This window comes from Fulvia fulva, chromosome 1, assembly GCF_020509005.1.
Source record: "Fulvia fulva chromosome 1, complete sequence".
Lineage (NCBI taxonomy): Eukaryota > Fungi > Ascomycota > Dothideomycetes > Mycosphaerellales > Mycosphaerellaceae > Fulvia > Fulvia fulva.
This window is the reverse complement of record NC_063012.1, coordinates 9,504,137-9,520,184: the sequence shown is the minus strand read 5'-3', so window position 1 is coordinate 9,520,184 and position 16,048 is coordinate 9,504,137. Positions and strand designations below refer to the sequence as shown.

At 54.2% G+C, this 16,048-nt stretch overlaps 4 protein-coding genes across 4 annotated transcripts; all 4 read left to right on the top strand.

Annotated features, from left to right (window-relative positions):
- Positions 1-1,067: 1,067 nt before the first annotated feature.
- Positions 1,068-3,446, top strand: CLAFUR5_01949 (uncharacterized protein; the record flags this gene model as incomplete). Its single annotated transcript, XM_047901097.1, has 1 exon — positions 1,068-3,446. One exon carries the CDS (start codon positions 1,068-1,070, stop codon positions 3,444-3,446), a length of 2,379 nt encoding a protein of 792 aa, XP_047756855.1.
- A 102-nt stretch (positions 3,447-3,548) lies between these two features.
- CLAFUR5_01948 (uncharacterized protein) lies at positions 3,549-3,824 on the top strand (the record flags this gene model as incomplete). The annotated part of the gene is made up of 1 exon (XM_047901096.1): positions 3,549-3,824. The coding sequence occupies one exon, from the start codon at positions 3,549-3,551 to the stop codon at positions 3,822-3,824; it is 276 nt and encodes a 91-aa protein (XP_047756854.1).
- A 508-nt stretch (positions 3,825-4,332) lies between these two features.
- On the top strand, positions 4,333-13,495 carry CLAFUR5_01947 (uncharacterized protein; the record flags this gene model as incomplete). Its single annotated transcript, XM_047901095.1, has 2 exons — positions 4,333-13,008; positions 13,031-13,495. The coding sequence occupies 2 exons, from the start codon at positions 4,333-4,335 to the stop codon at positions 13,493-13,495; spliced, it is 9,141 nt and encodes a 3,046-aa protein (XP_047756859.1).
- A 1,145-nt stretch (positions 13,496-14,640) lies between these two features.
- CLAFUR5_01946 (uncharacterized protein) lies at positions 14,641-16,037 on the top strand (the record flags this gene model as incomplete). The annotated part of the gene is made up of 3 exons (XM_047901094.1): positions 14,641-14,975; positions 15,057-15,108; positions 15,192-16,037. 3 exons carry the CDS (start codon positions 14,641-14,643, stop codon positions 16,035-16,037), a joined length of 1,233 nt encoding a protein of 410 aa, XP_047756858.1.
- Positions 16,038-16,048: the final 11 nt, after the last annotated feature.

The window sequence follows — 16,048 nt, the reverse complement described above, 5'->3', positions numbered from 1 at the left end:
GTCGATGGAAGGGCGTGGGAGCCCGCGGCGTTCCGCTATGCTATCGTGTATGGCGCAGCATCAAGAGAGAAGTGTGCATTGGTGTGTATGCGATGTAGATGCGCAATTGGAGTGGCAGCTGTGGTTGCACGTGTTTGTTGGCAACGAACGTGCGGTGGGCGCGAGCCGTGGCGAGGGGCGTCTGCGGGTGTGGTTTGTAGGGTGTGGTGTTGGATGTTGCTTCGAGGGATCGCTGGAAGCTAGAGTTCCCGGGTGTTTGAGAGACAGGCTGCGGACACCGGCCCCTAAAGACGTTGACGGGCAGGGGGTTTGCAGTTACATCAGCATGCCAGAGCGCGAGACGACCAGCCTTTCGCTTCCAACAGTCGTGGAAGACGACGGCAGAGGGCACGCCGGTACGGTACCTAGGATATCTTACATAACGGACAGGGGTGGGTGCTTAGCGCGTACATACGTTCGGACGCGGAAACTGAACATCAGGGCTACTGCACCGTGCACGGCGGTGGGGACCGCACTGTTTTGCGGAAGCCACCGGACGAGACCGACGAGATCCATGATGAGAGACGCAGATTTTATGCACACCCTGACACCTCATCCCCCAGCGCTGACATCCGCTGCAGCTCGAGCCCGCACCTTCGAGGTTTATGACATTTGTTCCTCCCTCCTACGCCAACAGTCTGCCTCTGGCACGCCTGGGCTGTGCTCAGCTGAGACTTCATTGTTTGAGAGGTCGCACTTCAATGTTGCTACTGCACCACCATGTGCAATCGATGCCATTCAGTCGCGGCCGTTATGCATCAGGATTAGGCTTGCATTGTGTAGACAGCTGGAGCAGTCCTGGCAGGCACTGTGCGATCTACATGTATGATGGTTGCACACGTGCTTTTCAGTCGAGGGTTCATGGAAGTTGCTTGTGCAAGTGAAATATTAGTGGGTCGCCATCGCAACTATGCGCCTCACACGCCGACGCCCGCTCGCCAAGTTGATTGATCTCGACGCGTACCTCAGCGCGACTTGACGTGACTTCAATGCTCGCTAACGAACGACAGGACATATTGTTCAGAGCAATGCCACCCGCACGACATGGCGCGAAGCAGAACCGGTCCATCTTGAGCTTCTTCACCAAGTTTAACACTCCGTCCGACACGGCCGAAGAGATCGTAGTGGCCTCATCCTCACAAAGTGGTCGGAGCTCGCGGCAGCCATCCGAAAGACGCATATCGCCTGCACACCCGTCACAGACGGACCATTCCAATGTTGAATCACCACCGAGGCCAGATCGACCTAAGAAGTCACCGCACAAGTCGCGGTCTGCGACACAGAGCTCAGCCAGCGAAAGCAGCACTGCTGCGAGGGAACGAGGACGACCGCGGAAGTCAGAGTCTCAGCAGGCGCGAGATGAACAGCTGAAGGATAGCAGCACGAGTCCTCCGGCGCGGCAGTCACCGAGGAAGTCGCCTCAGCAGGATGTCATTCATCCGCTGCACGGTGCGGTAGACGTGACGCTTACACACCATTCACCTCATCGATCGGCATCCGACATGCCCTCGAAGCGACGCGATGCGGTAGCTGTTGAGGTCCCGTCAGCCAAGCCGAAGTCACCAGTGTCTTCTGGCAGCATGTGTGCGCCACCGATACCGACTCCAGCATCGATGGCCAAGTCTTCAGCGTCAGCCACCAACGCAACCTCATTCTCATCCTTCTCAACCCTCTCGAGCGTTCCGACCGGATCACAGGCGTCGACGATGCCCGTCAGCTCGCACAGTAAACGGGTGCTATCTACCAAGGATGGCTTGAAAGGTGTCACAAATTCTGATTCAGACGACAGCGGAAGCAGCAGCGAAGGACTGGCAGACATTTCTAGCTTCTCTGTGAAAAGGAGGAAACTTTCTCCAACCACGGACGATAAGTCGACACCGACTTTCGCAGTGCCCAAGCCAGTCAAGAAAAGCACAAGGCTGTCAGACCAGGATAAGAAGCAAAAGACGCCGAACACATTACCTCGATCACCGCCGAAGAAGGTGTTCAAAAACAGCTTGGCGAACTTGGTAGCGCAGAACGAGAGATATCAGCTGGAATCTGCTACGATTGCGAGTCTCGAGAGCTCAGTCGTCGAGGCCAAGAAACGGGAGGAACGACTTGCGAACGCGCAGGCGGCTGGCATCAACGGGAGCGCGTTGGTCGAGGCGGCAGGAAGTGACAGTGACGAGCAACAGAGGATGATCATGGCTCTCGAGCGAACGGAAGCGCTGCACGATGAAATCAAGTACCGCTTCTTTCTGGATGACAAGCCACTTTGGGATCGCGGTGGCTCGTCACCTGAGCTTGACGAGCACTCGCATGCTCCCTGGGAGAAGCTGTTCCAAACCGCAGCCTCGCGCACCCAAGCGTGCATAAGTGGCTTTGCTGCTGAACTGGTTCTACATTACCCACTGCCTGCCAGTGTTGTGCGCTGGATGACACAGGAACTGCTTCACGAGGCGGATGAGACTCTATGTGAAGCTTACCTCGAGATCATTCGAGCTTCGAGCGTTCATCAAGAATCTGTTTGGAGAACGTCTGCTTCAATAAACTCGCTATACAAGACACGCTCGATCTTCGAGTTCAACTACAAGGAGGCAGTCGCAAGTGCAAAATTGCCGCCGGGTCTGCGACATATTGTGCGGGTTGCAGCGTTCTTGGCACCAGCATGCGACAGTGTTGTGACAGCTGCTCCACCGCAAGACACGTCTGTAGCTCTGCTCGACCTCGCGCTTATGAACATTGACGACCAAGTCAAGGATGACCCAAGCCTGTCGTTGACCATTCTAGAAAGTATCGAGGACATGATGGATGCATTGCCCGCAGATGGCTTCGACAAGCTGATCGAGGAAGTTGTCAGTGCACTCAAATCTTCTAGCGAGCTTTCGCTTGAGCTCCGCTGTCGAGCGATTGTGGCTCTACCAGCTGCCACTCCACGAGCATATAGGCTGCGGAGGCGGCTGGCCTCAGAGTGCTTCTCGAAGACGACGAGCAAGAAGGATCCTGCTGGACAAGAATGGGCGAGAACTATCATTGATGCCCTCAGACATTGGCCAGAATTTCAGATCAACGAAGAGACAGACTTCGGGTTGCTGCTTGGATTGACCGCCGTCCTTGACATTGCGATATCGAGCGGCTGGACAGATCACAAAGACCTCATTCCAGGGCCATCAACGGGGCCATGGAATGGGCCCGCTGAGCCCACGCAGACCGAACGGCGCCACAACGAACAGATGGACGCCATTTGCCGTGAGCTGAAGCACATTGTCAGCCGAGTTCGCGATGCCGGAACCACCCATTTACGCCGGACGCAGGCAAAGACTGCCATTGAGCATTTGATTTCAAGGCTCGAGCATAGTGTACGTGCTAGACCAAAGCATAGGAAGGGTGTATTTGGAAGCAAGAAGCAGGTGTCTTTTGGCTAAGCACGGTTTGGAGCTACTGGATTCACTGGGCCAGGACTGCACGGACCAGGTCTGCCAACGCCACCACATGTCGAACCACGGCGAAGCGTCGCCAATGCACCCATGCCGCAAGGCTACGCTGATACCCGTGTCGAGGCAGGCCCCAGTGCACCTTGCCGGCGTAAACAGGTTGAGCAGTCAGATGAGACCGTGGACTTCAGCCAAGACATCCCTAGCAGTCCGCCTGTACCTGTCTACACCAACGTGCTCAATCCTTCGTGCGGAAAGAATACTGCGGTGGATGGCGATATTAACATGGGCAATGGCGAGGATAATACCGATGAGACGATATATCACGATGCGCATAGCCAATCGATGGAGGATCCTGGTGGTACATGAGGGACGTGTACATGGCTAAAACCCCCAATGTCAACACATTGACTATCTTCAGGCCCCCTTCCGGGAATTTCTTTACATCTTACACACTTACACATACAGATGCCATCTGACAAAACGCAGAGCATCAATGCATCGAAACGATGCGGACATTCACACAAAGGACTGATTGCAGGCCGAACAAAGAAGCATGGCCCAGAGCTTGATTGCAGCTGCAGCCTTTGTCGCACGACGCCACAGCCTATTGGCGCCTGCAAATTATGCCATGTCGACAATGTCAGCTCCCATTCTTTGCATGCAAAGTCTGCCGGAAAAGGCAACTCGACGAGTTCCCTCCAACAAAGTCAGGCAAACATCTCCCATCCTTCCCACAAGAGCATAACAATTGCCCTGCGTTTGCTGGGACCCATTGCGCGAGCCGCGCTGCTACACATCTTGGTGCGTATCACAGAATCATTGGAGACACTAACCACCAGCACCAAATCCGAAAATCCAACAACGATAACTCGACATGGCGCTCCTAGTAGCAGCAATCTGGCTCTTGTCAGGTGCGTACTGGGAAGGACATGTCCCATGGGACACTACGCGATATGAGGTGGAACCGACATACACCAGAGAGATCATCATCCATGATTCAATCCCGGTTCCGTACTCTTACCCCGTCCCACTTGTCAGGACCGAGACGGCGACGGTCGTGAGAAGGGAGACGGCCACTGTTACTGTTACGGCGAGCAGTGGGAATGAGAGTTGGAGTCAAGGTTATGTGTATGCAGGTTCGGATGATGTCTTGAAGGACGTTTGGAGTGGCTTCGGTTGGGGCGAGAAGCTCTTCTGGTTTGCTGAGTGTTGTCTTGCTTTGATCGGCGCGTGGACTATAACGCAGGCGGTCTTGCAATGGATTTGGCCGGCACTGCATCAGGGTCAGCAACCTCCAGTTGCCGGTGGCGGCGACGGAGGAGGTCAAGGCGGCCCGGGAGGTGGTGGTGGTGGTGGTGGTGGTGGTTCAGAGGCTGGGAACGATGATGAAGTCGAAAACCTGCGGTCACAGAACAAGATATTGAACGACCAAGTCCAAGACCGAGACGAGCAGATCGTGGGACTCAACACACGGATTGACGGACTTGTCGATGAGAATCAAGAGCAGGCCGACACCATCAAACACCTCAAAGCGAAAGTGGAGGAACAAGCCGAGGCCATCAAGAGACTCGATGACGAGGTCGACGACATGCTGAAGACAGGCAACATAGCAGCTGGACCAGCGGCTCAGAGGCGACTGGTCAATGCTGATGGCGAGCGAGTTACTCAGGAGGACTACGATGAGCTCCAGAGGAACTACGACCTCGTGCGGCAAGAGAGAGACGAAATACTGATTCGACTTCGGGACCTCAAGACTCAGGACAATGAGGATTCCCAGGGTAACGATCCAGACGCAGACCATGAAAAGCCAAACGACAAGGACAACCTCCAGCAGAAGAAAAGACCATCCTTCTTCGGCGGAGCCCAAGACGCCAAAGACAAGCCCGACCCCGAAGCAGCGGCAACTGAGCAGTCGAAGAACGTCAACGATAGAGATCGGCTCAAGCAATACAACAAGGAGTTGCAGAATCAGGTCAAAGCATTGAAGCAGGAGCTCAAGGAGTGTCAGGAGCATAGAGGGCTCCAGCGTGGACCACGAAGTGGCGATAAGGACCTTAAGGATGCCAACGAGCAATCAGAGGCTGACAAGAGAAAGCTTCAGCATGACTATGATGCGCTGAAGAATGAGCTCGAGGATACGTCCCGCAAGCTGGCTGAATGCGAGGCGGGGAAGCAGTCGCAGAATGGTCCTGCGAGTGGAGACGGTCCTTCCAAGGGAGAGTTCGACAAGCTCAAGAATGGTTTCGATGAGCGGGAGAAGGAGGTTAAGAAGTTGAAGGGCGAGGCGGAAGTTCTGAGTAAAGAGCTGGGGGAGGTAAAGCACAAGCTCGATGTATGTGAGCAGCACAAGAAGCAGCAAGCCGAGCCCGAAAAAGGGGGAAATCCATTGAAAGCTGAGTATGATGCGCTCCAGAGTCAGCTTCACCAGCTCGAAGAGGAGAACGAGAAGCTCGCATCCGACAGAGACCTACTGCGCATTCAGCTCGATGACCAGACTCATAAGCTGGAGCGGTGGAAGGCGAACACTCCATTACTATGGCTCGCGAGCTGGTCGAAGGAGGAAGAAAGGTCTACATGGCTTCCAGAGCTCGCAGCTGCCGAAATACGAGACCTGGAGGAGGTAATCTATCGACGTGCAAAAAGGAATCACGAGTTGGAGGTCACGCTCAGAGGTGTAAATCGTGAGCTGGCCAAGTGTAGAAAGCACGAGCAGGAGCAAAGTGAGGTCCAAGGCAATGATGATCAGTCGAAGCCTAAGCAAAAGAAATCCAAAATCGACAACGGTGACTGGGCTCAACAGATGCAGCAAGAAGCTCAAGCCAAGCTTGATGAGCAGAGGCGTCAGATGAACCATCTGGAGAATGAGAACAGAAGGCTTGAACACGAGCTTGAGATTGCGAGGCATGGAAGACAGCTTAGAAGCGATGAGACGGCCAACAATGCTCAAGCTGAGGACAACCGAGTCATTCCTCTGGCGATACATCGAGAGCTGCAAGCCGAGTGCGACAGGAAACACAACGAGATGCGCAGGCTGGAACGTGAGCAGGAGGCTCTAGTGGGTGAGAACTCACTATTCGAAGCACGAATCAGGAACGACCTGTTAAACCCAGTTGATGTCGCCACTGTTCCTCTATCGCAGTACGAAAAGCTGCAGATGGAGCTGCGGGATGCTAAGGAGCAAGTGGAAGAGCAAGCGGAAGCCCGACAGGTTTGGGATGACGCGCTCGTTGATGAACTATTTGGGTCGCAGAACGCCAATGACAGTGATGCTTCAATCGTACTTGAAGACAACTACAACGCTATGCCCATCATCAGTCGAGCAGAGCAGCGACGTCGAAGCGAAGCAAGGTCACGCGCCAACAACAATGTGCTTAGGCTGAGAATGCCACGGGTCAGAGATCCTGCCGCTCAGACGCAACGCGAGCAAGCTCCGAAAGATCTCGATGAGGCTCGCAAAGAACTTGCAAAGCTGAGCAAGGCGTTCGAAGCGCAGAAGAAGAAGTTGGAGGAGTGTGAAAGCCATCGAAAGGGGCGGAATTCTTCGCAACCGAACACGCCAGCCTTACCTCAGTCTCAGTCGGCAACGCCTACCCCGCCGGTATCCCGACCATCCAATGCGCGACCAAGACGTCTTCCCAAAGGCGTGGATGGAGAACTGCTCCATGACCTACGAGTCGCCTTGGCGGAAATATTGAACAGACCGGGTTTCAGAGAACTGAGGGGTGCTGATTTCAATACCCTAAGGACGCTGCTCTACATCCTTCCAAAGACAGAAAAGGGAGGATGGGAGACGAGGCTCCAATCTAGTTCTCTGCTCAATTGGACGAACCCTAGCGAGGCTGAAGTTTTCGAATCGCTCGCTACAAGCGATGATAGACTCCGTGTGATATTGGAGTGGCTGTCGCAAAATCAAGAGCTTGTGATATTCCCAGACCCCGAGTCAAAGGCAAAAGGCAAAGTGGATTTTGTACGAAGGCGCCCAAGTCCTGGCAGTCCTGATGATAGTTGGCAGTCTTCGGAAGATGAAGATTCTCGGGCTGGGGGTGACGGTTCTGGTTCTAAGCCTGGAGACAAGAAAGCCAAGGATCAGAAGCCCAAAGAGGACGAAGACAAAAACGACGACAACGACTCCAAGGCTAGACACAGGCAGGGTCGAGGAGGCTCATCATCTCAGCGAGCAGGAACTGCAGATGGCGCGCCTCCCACGAGCGAGACTGGTGATCAGGAGTTCAAGGAAGACTCGACTCTCTTGGACGACTCCGTTAAGACTGAGAACAACCAGAAGTCGGAGGAGCAGACTTCGAGCGAAGATTCAACACCAGCAGCAGGTACCCAAGAAGCCGCGAGTGATGCCCTAATTGCCGCGGAGACTGCACCCTTTGGCGGCGAACCGCAGCAGAACGACCCGCTCGAGCTCCTAGATCTGTTGGACAGCGAGCTACGCCCTGTGCTTCAGGCGCCATTGTTCAGGGACGGAGTCTTTAGCATCAACGAACTGGTCACAGCGCTGCGAAGCAGATTCCAACTGCTTCCACAAGCAATACCGCACTTCACGGCTTCCGAGGTGCAGCAAGACCTCCTCAGGCTGATGGATAATGACGCCAGTATTCCATTGGAGCGCGTAGACGAGCACGATCTCAGCCTCGAACGGCCACATGGCTTTCATGAGAACGGTGTGCCACGAAATGTAGATCGACTTCGCGTTGTGCCAAACGCGCCGCTTTCAGACCCAGCCAGTCCCTCGCCTGCTGTCGCCCGCATCTACGAAGTCGCTCAAGAAGCTGTTGAGTACATCCGCTCGCGGCATGAGTCCCCCCGCGAACAAAACTTTGCCGAAGGAGACTTATTCAGATCTATGGATCATCCAGATATCGCTCATCTGATCAACGATCGGGCAAAAGCTCTCTATGCTGCACATAGTGACCAGACCAGCACGAGCGGCCCATCGGTCTTGTTCGGAGATCATCACCTCCCGCAGGCGGTGCGCTATCTGTTGATGGTTGACCCAGCTTGGTGGCAGGGATCTACGGTCCAGGAGGCTGCAGACACTCTCCGCCAGTGGATGAATGCTGCTGATGAGGTTATTGCTGGAGACAACGCCCCGGCAGCCACCCCGGTCGCAGCAATAGCAGCAGAGGAAGGGCCCAAGCAGAACGATGAACAGTTGTCTGTCGACGTGAAGTCACCCACTGCACAGTCTGAAGACAACGAGACCGATGCCAAGAGCGCGAGTCCCGCTAGTACTGTATTTCACATGTCGAAGGAGAATACTCCCCAGAGCCAGCGGTCAAACGCAAACACTTATGATGCGAGACTCGACAAGAGACTTGTGCAGCCGGAGTGTACTTGGTTTCGAAGGTGGGATCCGTTTGCAGGGCGAATGTACTACGTGCAGACGAGCGGCAGGCGGCAGTGGTTCTCGCCTGACAAGTTTGAGCAGGACCGGGAGGGAGGAGATGACCACAACGATCATGACCCACAGCGAAAGCTTGAAGAGCCACCACGGGTGCGACGTTGGTTCGTTTGCCCTCTTCGCCCTACGCGTGATGGGGCCCCGGTGAAGACGTCCTTTCACGAGACCACTGGCCACACCCAGTGGGAAAAGCCAGCCGACTTTCGCTCCGATCAATGGGGACGCGACGACGACATCTCACGCCCGCTGGGCAGACACGAGAAATGGCACATTACCAATGAGACGTGGAGAGAACGGCACCCAGACATCACATGGCAACCTCTTCACTCTCGATGCCGGTGGATCAACGGTACATTCAGGGACCACTGGCGACAATACCCCTGCCCCAGATGCGGGGATACCGACAGATCTGTAGCACCACACACGGTTGAAAAATGCCCGGTGCCCGAAAGCCAGGCGCTGACCATCCACGAGCAGGAGCTTATGAAGCTGTACCAGGATCAACAAATCACTCGTGATGGTCTTTACTACTTGTTCAGCATTGTTGGCCCTGGTGATCAGACCTCAGAGGGCTTCTTCCCCTGGCCGCAATCCACACAAGAGGATGAGGCGCGCAGACAAGCACAGTATGACATCGTCTTTCTGAGACGAGATCGTGCCAATCAAGGAAGAGCTCTTGATGAAATTCGCAGATGGGAAGACAGAATGGCCCGCGGCGAAGAGGACGACATCGATGAGGCTGACAACGAAGACGACGACAATGAGGACCCTTTCATAGAGGCTAAAACGGAGGAACCGCCGTCGAAGGGCTCTTTGCAATTGAACACTTATGGACAAGGTGGCCACGGCTTGAGTTCGGGACCTTCCTCTGCACTGAGTGGCACTGCGCCAAGCTTTACCCCTTCTGGAGCAACGAGTAGAGTGACAACCCCATTGCCACCCATGGTTGTTCCTGACCTAAGCCAGGAATGGGAGGCAATGTATAATTCAGGAGAACGCTACGCAAGCATGACACCAGCGGGTCGAGAAAACTACTTGCGAGGTGTTTTGTCGCAGTGGGAGAAGACCCATAATTATACACCTACCCAAGAACAGTTGGATAAGAGTGGCGGAGGGCAGCAGGACACAACCACCACGGCACAGGTAGTCAATTCTGCGCAAACTTCGATTTCAGGTGCGACTGGGGATTCTCAACAGACTGTCGCCGCTTCGGCGCCAACTTTGGCTTCGCCTGCCATGGACATCACGACACAACTTCTGCCAGCTGCGCAGGATCTGGAGGACGAGAGCTCTGGTGAGCTTTCTACGCCTTCTATAGCGCCACTTGCGGCAAGAAGCACCCAGCCAGCGGTCGATGAAACTGTCACCAGTGGCAGCGCTACTGCCAGACCATCGGAAGACATATACGACTCGCGCTGGGCGACAGAGCCTCGACCTAATGCTACAACAAATCTTCCGCCAAATGTTCCGACTGGCCCGAAGGACCCTAAAAGCAGTGGCAAGCATCGAGGAGCCGTCACAGGGACTTCGGACAGTGGCAGTCCACTAGAGAAGCAAAGTCCTAGCGGCCTCACGACTCCACAAGGTCGCAGAGCCAGCGAAGATCTCAAACGCGTCCGGTCGTTAAAGAATACGTTCACTCCTAGGGGAAATTTGGGCACGTCTGAACGCCCAACGGATTTCTCGAAGCCTAGAACTACAGCTCAAGAGTATGGCAAGGCATCCTACAAACCTGCGGGCCCTTCGTCAGGAGCCGTCAATACTCCCACAACACCTGGTATGATGCATCCTCCAGCTGCAAGTTATCTACCTGGCCCAACCACCAGGCCAAGTGAAAATCCGAACGTTCAACCGCACCGGCCATGGGAGAATCGCGACCAAGCCAGTCAACCTGCCCAGTCACAAGGCAGTCTGCAGCCCGCCTCTGGGCATGGCGGCGCCACTGGAGCTGCCAATAGCCTGTCCTCAAATCTCGCAGCTACTCAGGAGCAGGAGCCCCAACGTAACGTGCAACGTTTTACCGCGCATATGGTCCCGAGGAAACAACTGGTCAACAAGCTCCCATCTTACGAAGAGATTCGAGCTCATATCCGAAGGAATCCAAAAGGCCGTAACATCATTGATATCTATCTATGCTATGGCAATGAGAACCTCATACCATTCTTCAAAAAGGTCAGGGAGGTAGCCTTTGAGCAAGGTGATAACTTCATCCTTCGCGATGGTTCTGACTTGATTTCGACTCCTCCCGCGTCACCGGTCCGAGACGGGCCCAGCGAGACCCCTGGAGAAGACTCAGAGCGCTCTAGCTCTGTCATTGACGTTCTTGACCCTATCACCGACGAGGAGATATGTGAAGCAGTCCACGAGAATGACTTGATCGCTTCATTGCGTGAGCGCTTCAGCCACAGGTGGTCAAGTGAAAGCGACTTCGTTCTGCGAATCCTTGAGATGGGCACAGTGTCCGGAGACAGACTAATCTTGAATGATGATACCGGATCGAAGCCTGCTGTGCTCGCGACAGCTTCACCCATAGCTGCACAGAATGATGCTCCTGCTTCGAGTGAGTCAATACCTCAGACACAAACATCTGCGCAAATCACTACGAGCTCGACGGAACCACTCGTTGAGGAAGGCAACCCAAACCTGCCTCCTGCTAACGACCAAACCTCCCCTACAGTCCCGAACGTCACCTTGAGTACTTCTGTCAAACCAGGGACGACCGCAAGAGAAGTATCTACCATTGTCGACCAAAGTGAAGCTGACAATCAAGCCACGCTCGGCAATGACACCACGCCTTCAGATGATCGAAACAAGGACGACCTAAAGACTACCAGCTCAACAGTAGCCAGCGAAGATGCAAAGCAAGACGCTTCGGCTCCCAGCTCTTCGCCAGAAGCAGAGCTTATGTTGACAGCATCAAAGGCGGAGGACTTGCAGAAAGACTCTGCATCCAGAAAAGAGAGTTTAGAGGCTTCCCGTCCTGACAATGCCTCGCCATCGCTACTGGCGAGGCATATCAAGGGTGACCTTATACTGCTTGAAGACCTAGAGGCCCCCAACTTTCCCACAATCGACGAGGTTCGAGCTGCAATTGCAGAGAATGGGGACATAGGGGTATTAAGCGAACGATTTGAGAACCGATGGGGCAACATTAAGGGCAGAAGCTCGTTCTGGGAAATGTGTAGGCTCGTCTCGAAACAAATCAGCGGATCCAAGTTCCAGCTAAAGGAAGAGCCAACTGCGCTACCAGCTTCGGAAGCTGCGCCACAGCCAACGCCTGCTGCCAGTAGTCAGGCTACAAACGGAGCGCAGACCGAGCCACCTTCGTCTGACGTAGTCAAACCTGGCATGGATTCATCCATATGGGCTCCAGCGGTGGAGACGGCCTCGTCCACTTCTACTGCGCCGGCAGAGGAAGCTCCGCTGAAAGGATCCCTTCAGCCAGTCGTTACCACTCCGACGAGTATAGGGACCGACCAAGCATCTGACGGCGTTGTCGGAGGTCCACAAAGAGCCCCTCAAACAAAGCCTCCCGCCGGCGCCCCGACGGATGACGAGATCATCGCAGTGCTCAGGACAAACCCCTTAGATACCGAACTAAGGGCCCACTTCAGCAGTAGATGGGCTGATGACAATGGAGAGTATCAATTCTGGAAGAGAGTCCACACCATGGCCGAGGAAGAGAAGGTCAGAGAAGACGAGGGACCCAAGGCAGGGAAGAAGAGGGCCAAAAGATATCAGTCCATCATCCGTTGGAAACTGCGAGAGGCAGCCGCAGGTCATCAGAAAACCCTGCCTCATGCTACTCAATCCAAGCAAGATCCGCCGCCGGAAGACAAGAAACAACAAGAGAAGCCGGTCAACCCACCTACAGCAGCTACTTCGAGCAAGAGGCCATCGGAAGGATCGTCTCAATCTGAGCCAAGCATCCCTCCGTTGGAAACTACGAAGGCCAAATCGACAAAGGGCTCCTCTGAAAGTACCAAGTCGACCGCATCGACCACTCAGCCTAGCAGTTTTCCAACCACGGATGAGCTTCGCGCTGAGCTCGCGAAGAGACCATCTCTTGCCGAATTCAAGGCGAAGTTTGAGAAGAGATGGGGAAACGATGCCGGACATGACGAGTTCTGGCGGCAGGTGCAAGTCATGGCTAAAACAGAGCAAGGAAGATGGGTACTGCGTGAGTCCGACGATACCTCTACGCAAAGTCAAGCCGATCAAGGCCACAGACCAGAACCAGCTGCGACTGCCGCAGGATCCTCTGGTGGTATCTTCAATTCGAGGTTTGCAAATGCTCCGGACGACCCGGCGCCAGGAGGGAGGTCTGATGGAGGTCGAGGTCGAGGCGACTCGCGTAATAGCACACGTGGAGGATCGCAAAATCGAGGAGGATCGCAGAATCCAGGAGGATCGCATAATCGAGGGGGATCGCACAGTCGAGGGGGACCGCGGAATCGGGGACGAGGTGCGAATAATAACGGACGAGGAGGCGGCAATGGTCGCGGGCAGCGAGGTCCAAGACATCAAGGTGGAGGAGGCGAGTCGAGGGGCAGGGGTAGAGCCAGAGGTTAGTAAGGGAAGCAGGGTACACCCATCTGGAGGAGTGGCATCATTGTTTGTGTAGGAGTGTTGTGATGATTTTATGTTTGATAGTGCCCAGTGTATGTTAACGCGGTCATATAGTCCTTTGTATCGTGATAGTAATGCTGTAAAACGACATTTCAGCTAAGTACAAGTTATCTGGGACTGTTTGAAAGCTACAGGCAGCAGTCATGATCTTCTCTGCAATGTTTAGCAAGCTTCTGCGTTGCGGCCTGTGCTATGCATCTCGGCTCATGTCTGAGAAGGTGGGTCGGAGCGACGCGCTTTGCGCGCTGTCTTGCGATAAACACTTCAGCATCACTGGTGAAATGGTAATTTCAGACGTTTGACACTCTCGATGTTATCGTATTAGTCGACCACTGTATTTCGTCAGTGCCAGGCTTGTATAGATACACTTCCAGTAGACTCCCGTCTTGGACGAGCGAAGAAGAAGTCCATCAGCTTGACTGTGCTTATGGTTATCAGTTAGATCCTCGAGTTTGGCTGTGGTGCGCGATTCTAGATTAGTGTCTAATTGTCATTTAGCATATCGATGGGGGCATCCGCCTGCTGTGGGACGACAGCTCCTGACCAAAGAGGTGGCCGCTTGTACAACTACAGAGTCACCTCCTTAGGTATCTACGACAGCGCTCTCGCAGCGTAGTGATTGCTACGGATGTAGAAGCGGAAGCGTTACACGACGCGTCTCTCTCTACAAACTGCTTCGGCCTGGGGTGCCCGGAGCGTTTTGTGCAGGCTCTAATCATTCTCGCCATTTAGACCACAGCGACCTTTTTTTTGTCAAGAGCCCATGGGAATATTGCGCAAGCGTGAATTCAGGGTCCAGGCACATGTGAACGCCAATGTTTCTCGCGACGAGTCCCCTCACCTTGAACTTACTTCAGCCCACACTTGACTCACAAATGTATCAGCTTTTGTTCACTTCGTGAATGTGGGTCCTGTAAAGACAACGCCAATTGCGCGAGACAGCTCGCATTCATTCGGGAACCTCGATTTCAACCACATCCGAAACGCGCTTCTCTTTCGCGTAAACACAATCCTCAATACTCCACGCTAGATACTCACATCACATCAGAACTTCGACCAACAATTCAAACATACATCCGACGTACGACTTGCTGTCATCACTCACCACGACTGTTCGAACTCTTGTCGCCGTTTCTCGTCATGTCCGCCAGCACTACCTCTCCCCCCACCACCAATCGTGGTTCGCCACCTCGAGGCAAGCAAACCAGCAAGCCTACAACCTCATACAGCAGCGATGATACTAGCGATGATGAGAGCGACGCAGACGACACCCCTGTATCGCCAGTACACATCACGTACTTTGAAGAGATCGAACAGCCAGAACCATGCCGAAGATCCACCAGCTCCTTCGACCACAGAGATGAAGTTGATGTCCACCAAAAGGTCAGACACGACGAGCAATCAGGTGGCGCGGATTTCAAAGAGCAGGTCACTCGACCGGTTGTAGCCAGCAGCGGTGGAGGAGGACACGAGAAGTGAGACGATCAGACGCGCGCTGTGAAAAAGATCATCCGCCTCGCACCCGATCTCACCTTGACTGTGATGAACGATGGCAGCTACTTGGAAGAGTTTCCTCTTTCACGCTTCCCACATGAGCTCTTCATACTGGTACGTATACCCCAGGCTTACCTCGAATCATGCCCGAGCGGCCATCTATCAAAAGAGTGTCACTGACATTGACTTTTCTGCAGAACAGCAAGCGTTATTGGAAAGGCTTGGAACCTCAATACTTGATCACAACAAAGCTTTGCACACTGTCGTGGGACTACCATGTGAACTTCAAGCATTCCGTGGACAAAGTCGTATCAGCGGACACTATTCTTTACTGCGTCGTGTGTAAATCACATCAGCATATCTGTTTAGGACCCTGGGATATCACCGACTACATCCATGCCATCTCTCGAAGCTATCGGTCGATCTGCAACTCGTGCTCCGTGGGCGATGTTCAGGGCAAATACGCGCGCTCTTGGCTCGACGGCGTGAAGTCCTTTTACAAGGAATTGGAGGCTGTCGGAGGCGATGTGAACGCCATGGAGATCGAAGAAGAGGTAGACGATGAGGAATCGGCTGACGGAGGCGAGGATGGAGACGAAGACGAAGAGGAGGAAGAAGAGGACGACGACGACGAGGAGAACGACGAGGACGGAGGCTTGGCTGACTGGTCGGGCCGTATTGGAGGTCTTGCGATGGTGGAAGAAAACATCATCATTGAGCACGCGAAAGATGGTGATTTAGCTGAGGAACACGAGGACGAAGATGACGATGAAGAAGAGGAGGAGGACGGGGAGGAGGAGGAGGATGGAGCCTTGGTTGAATGGTCCGATCGCAACAAAGATCTCGCGATGGTGCCAGCCCTCGACCAGTCCTTCACAAGCGACGTGCGCGGGCTATTTGACGGGTTTGGCCTTGGAAGTGGTGCGCGTTCTGATGTGGCTACTGCTGGAACCACTGGCCGGAAGAGGAAGAGTGAGGCGCAAATGCAGCCAGAGACTCCAAGTGCCAAGCTGTTGATGCGTTTCCCAGATCTTCGGGGATGATGAGGGTCTCG